This window comes from Vombatus ursinus, unplaced genomic scaffold (genome assembly GCF_900497805.2).
Source record: "Vombatus ursinus unplaced genomic scaffold, bare-nosed wombat genome assembly UNPS02005069.1, whole genome shotgun sequence".
NCBI classification, from domain to species: Eukaryota; Metazoa; Chordata; class Mammalia; order Diprotodontia; family Vombatidae; genus Vombatus; species Vombatus ursinus.
In genome coordinates, this window is record NW_020944847.1 from 42,974 (window position 1) to 45,064 (window position 2,091).

At 38.1% G+C, this 2,091-nt stretch overlaps 1 protein-coding gene across 1 annotated transcript; it reads right to left on the reverse strand.

Annotated features, from left to right (window-relative positions):
- Positions 1-321: 321 nt before the first annotated feature.
- LOC114029007 (olfactory receptor 14C36-like) lies at positions 322-1,269 on the reverse strand. Its single transcript, XM_027843367.1, has one exon. It carries the CDS (start codon positions 1,264-1,266, stop codon positions 322-324), a length of 945 nt encoding a protein of 314 aa, XP_027699168.1. The 5' UTR covers positions 1,267-1,269.
- Positions 1,270-2,091: the final 822 nt, after the last annotated feature.

Here is a 2,091-nt window from a genome sequence, read left to right on the forward strand (position 1 = left end):
GTGGTATGCATTCCTTATTTATATGTCATAAGCAGTGCTGCCAAAGGCCACCTAAGAGGTAAGGAAAATGTTATTTTGAATTCCTGAATAAATGATAAATGTCAAGGTCAATTCTAGCAGCCTTTGGCTCATTTTGACCCGTGATTCATCTGAAACCATCCAAATACAAATAAGAACCCATAAATCAACAAAATAACGTATATATGTGTGTGTGTATACATATATATACATGTATGTATATATATATGCATGAATATATATAGGTGAAATTTTTCATTTATGCATGAATTAAGTTCAACAACATTGGGAAAGAATTACACTTTATTCTTTATTCCTTAACAAAAGCATTCTCTTCATTACTATTCTTGCAGCCTCTTTTATCTGCTTATTCCATAGACTGTATATAATGGGGTTCAGAAAAGGAGGTATTATGGAATAGAATATTGAAAGGATTATATCTTTAAGGGACCCAGAATCAGAAGGTGGTTGTAGGTGCACATAGGAGGATGAAACAAGGAACAAAGAAACCACAATGATGTGAGGGACACAAGTAGAGAAGACTTTTCTTTGGTCTTCTTTCACTGGAAATCTGAGCACAGTGGGAAATATGCTAATGTAGGATGCAGTGATGAAGACAAAGAAGTCAACCCCAATCACCACAGCAGAGCCACGTAAGGATAATGTATTGCTGAATGTCTCTGAGCAAGAGATCTTGAGGAGAGAGGGGATATCACAGAGGAACTGGTGGATCACATTGGATTGGCAGAAAGACAACTGAAATGTGTAACCAGTATGGAACCCTGCATACAAAAGGCCAGTGAAGGAGCATGTTAAAGTCATCTGCATACAGACACGGGGACTCATGACCACTGGATAGAGAAGTGGGTGGCATATGGCAACATAACGATCATGGGCCATGACAGTGAGCAAAGTAAACTCAACATATGCCATGAAAATTACCAGGAATATCTGAGCTACACATCCAGTAACTGAGATAGCTCTGTTGTTCACCAGGGAGTTAATGGATGCCTGGGGAACAGTTACTGATATGAAGCAGGCATCCACAATGGACAGATTCCTAAGGAAAAAGTACATGGGGGTTTGGAGTCTCCTGTCAAAGGTGGTGACAATGACAATGAGGAGATTTCCCATCAATCCTGCTGAGTAAATGAGAAAGAAAAGCAAAGAATATAGGATCTGTAACTCTCGGGTGTCAGAAAACTCCATAAGGAGAAATTCAGTCACAGTGGTGGTAAAGTTAGACATTTTCAGACTTCAGTGAGTGACCTAGCAAGCCAAAGAGAAATGAAACAATCTGTCAATCAGATATTATTAGGGACATACTGTGGGTAAAGATTAGAAGACATTATTCCATTTTTATCATTGCTCTATAAGACATGGCCTCTGTCATTTACTGGCTTGTGACTCAGGGCAAGCCAGGATAACTCTTAAGAAAAACTCCCTGAGAGTTATATGAGAGATGAAGATCTGAAGTGGTCAAGGACGTATCTGCACCTGGAAATTCCATCTGTTAAAAACATGGATGCTTAAGGAAGGAAAATAATGTTCCCAATAATACCACATTGATTTCCTTTATGGAGCATGACACTGACTTTGAAATTAGCAGACCTGGATTCACACTTGAGTTAAACTACTTCCAACTGAGCAACTTTAAACAAGTCACTTTTTCTAACTGATTTTTTTCATCTCTACAGACTGAATCACTTTTAATTCTAACCATGGCTCCACTTATATTTCCTTTTCCTAAGAGGTAACTTCCCTTTAACAAGAAGGGATGAAATTAGAGAAATGTTTGAAAAAGGGTATATAGAGAGGGATGTGGAATGGAAGAAATAAGAAAGAAAGAAAGAAGGAAGGAAGGAAGGAAAGAAAGAAAAGAAGGAAAGAAAGAAAAAAGAAAGAAAGGAAGGAAAGAAGGAAAGAAAAAGAGAAAGAAAAGAAGGCAGGAAGGAAGAAAGAAAGGAGGAGAGAAGGAATGAAGAAAAGTAGGAAGGAAGGATAAAGGAGAGAAGGAAGGAAGAAATGAAGGAAGGAAGGAAGAAAGAAGGGAGAGAGGAAAGAAAAATGATG

Excerpts from the sequence above, each read along its gene's own strand:
- LOC114029007 (XM_027843367.1), bottom strand. The coding sequence starts at position 1,266 with ATGTCTAACTTTACCACCACTGTGACTGAATTTCTCCTTATGGAGTTT.